Raw genomic sequence first — 2,184 nt, 5'->3', positions numbered from 1 at the left:
ATATATATATATATATATATATATATATATATATATATATATATATATATATAAAAGTTGAACAATTTTAAATGGATGAAAAATGTTTATATAGTACATCCGTTTGACTGTAACTTTCCCACTATACACTAAAGAATTGTGTAACATTTACATGAGAATTAAATCAGAATTCTACAAAATCAAATGTCTCTATCCATCATCTAAAGTTTTAATGGATTCTAATTCTTTTTACATATATGTTGATCGACGTTTTAATTAGCAGAAAGAGACCATGTTAAGTAGAGATGCTCGTGTTCCAATTAGGCGTCTCGACATTAACTCGATGGAAGAATTAATGCTTTCAAGAGTAGCCTCTGATGCCTCTAGCTTCTTTTTTATAACTTGAATGTTTTCATGTTTATCGCAATGACTGTACCCAACAACTGCAGCATCTAGGCTTTGCAACTCATTCACATTTACATCAACCTTCGCTTCTGGTACCACTTTACGTGTTGAGACAACTGTCCATTTACGTGCTGTCTTTGTTTTTAAAAGTGGTGTTGCCAAGAACACAAGTGATATGCGGAAAATTACTGTGCTTAATGCTGTAACTTCCCTAAAATATGGGATCATTGAGATCGAAGGATAGTTTTCAGAATCCACATTTAACGAAGAACTACTTATCATTTTGTCCACTTGCTTTAAACTAGCCATTGATCCTTTAATGTCTCTTTTTAAATTATTTCTGAAAAGATTGTATTTTGAAATCACACTTTCATTGCTGCACCCACCATTTCGCCTTAAATCACAACTGAGATCTCTCAAGTGTTGACTTGTTTGAGAGATGACTTCGGTTATAGTACTGCAAATGTCCAAAAATTTGACGGATATATCAAGTACTTCATCCGTCCATTTCATGGTCTGATTGCTGGTTCTTGATGATGAACTTTGAGACATATTCGTTTTCACAAGGTCATCCAAACATTCGTACAATTCCGTTAGCTGACTGAATCCGCTGCAGATAATCTCTGCAGATGGACTGACTAACGATAATGTTGACTCCCATGTTTTGACCTTATTCAACAATTTTTCAATTTCATCAGTACTTGGATGCGATCTGCAAGGCAAACTAACTGAACGAAAAGGCTTCTTTGAAACTGGTTTTGAGATGAATCCCATTTTTTCCTGTTTTGCTCTTAATTTTTTATAAGAATTTGCAGAGTGAAATAGTATTGTGGGTGATGCTAAACTACCAGCACTATGCTTTGATTTTTATAGGCAAACAAACGGTTTGTTTAAATTTTATAATATTGCTCCCCGTATCGTGGACATATATATTGTTAAATACTTTTATCATTGTGATGCATATGTCTAAAAATGTGGGACATTATACGTGGAACCATTACTATCTCTTGGTTTTCACCACCTCATTGAATCATCTGATACGTGTCGAGCCCTGATTCCTTTGAGCTTAAAATTCTAAGCAAGTTGATTCGTGATTGGTGGTTTTGAGGTAGGATTGTTTAATGCTGTATTGGGAATGCACTACATACAGATATCCATGTGAATTCTATTCAACATTGAATTGAATCTTTTTTAAAATATGAACATGAAATCTTCTGTGATTTAGTCAATGTTGAAGCAAAGTATATATGGTCAATATTTATAAGGATTAGGGTTTCAGATGTTTATTTGTTGTAAAACGTGGACTGGCGAATAGGACTCCATGATATGCAACTGTTAACTTTTCAAAGATTGAAAGAAAAAAAGAAATTACAGGGTGTAAACAGAAAGATTCAAAAGCTAAACAAACAATCTCTCGATTGTTTATATGAACGGAAACGATTAAAAGAGCGTGGTTGCTCCTTTCGGTTCATATTAGAAACCGAAAACATGAAATTCGAATTGCCTCTTGTTAGTGCATATTTTGTAATCCCTAGTTCCATGAACTTTAACGTTTTATTCGATCATGTTGTAACCTGTAATATTGTTAAACGTTGATTGTCGATGTGTTATTTTATATTTGTAAACGTTTAAATATAATTCGTAATATTACTCGACAGTCGGCCGACTGACATGGTCAGTCGACCGACTGTCATCCACTGTCGACCGACATAGGAACTGAGGTATTTAAGCCTAATTAATCTTCATTTGTTTGGTTAACAACTCTGCACATTAAACACACACACGTAAAACAGTTCTAGG

General features: G+C 33.8%; 1 protein-coding gene across 1 annotated transcript; it reads right to left on the bottom strand.

Annotated features, from left to right (window-relative positions):
• Nucleotides 1-255: 255 nt before the first annotated feature.
• On the bottom strand, nt 256-1,158 carry LOC139869319 (uncharacterized). Its single transcript, XM_071857630.1, has one exon. It carries the CDS (start codon nt 1,156-1,158, stop codon nt 256-258), a length of 903 nt encoding a protein of 300 aa, XP_071713731.1.
• Between the last annotated feature and the right edge of the window lie 1,026 nt (nt 1,159-2,184).

This window comes from Rutidosis leptorrhynchoides, chromosome 9 (genome assembly GCF_046630445.1).
Source record: "Rutidosis leptorrhynchoides isolate AG116_Rl617_1_P2 chromosome 9, CSIRO_AGI_Rlap_v1, whole genome shotgun sequence".
NCBI lineage: Eukaryota > Viridiplantae > Streptophyta > Magnoliopsida > Asterales > Asteraceae > Rutidosis > Rutidosis leptorrhynchoides.
The sequence above is the reverse complement of the archived record's forward strand: the minus strand, read 5'-3'. Positions and strand labels throughout refer to the sequence as shown.

Bases quoted from the DNA above. Each gene is read 5' to 3' on its own strand.
- LOC139869319 (XM_071857630.1), bottom strand. From the start codon at position 1,158: ATGGGATTCATCTCAAAACCAGTTTCAAAGAAGCCTTTTCGTTCAGTT.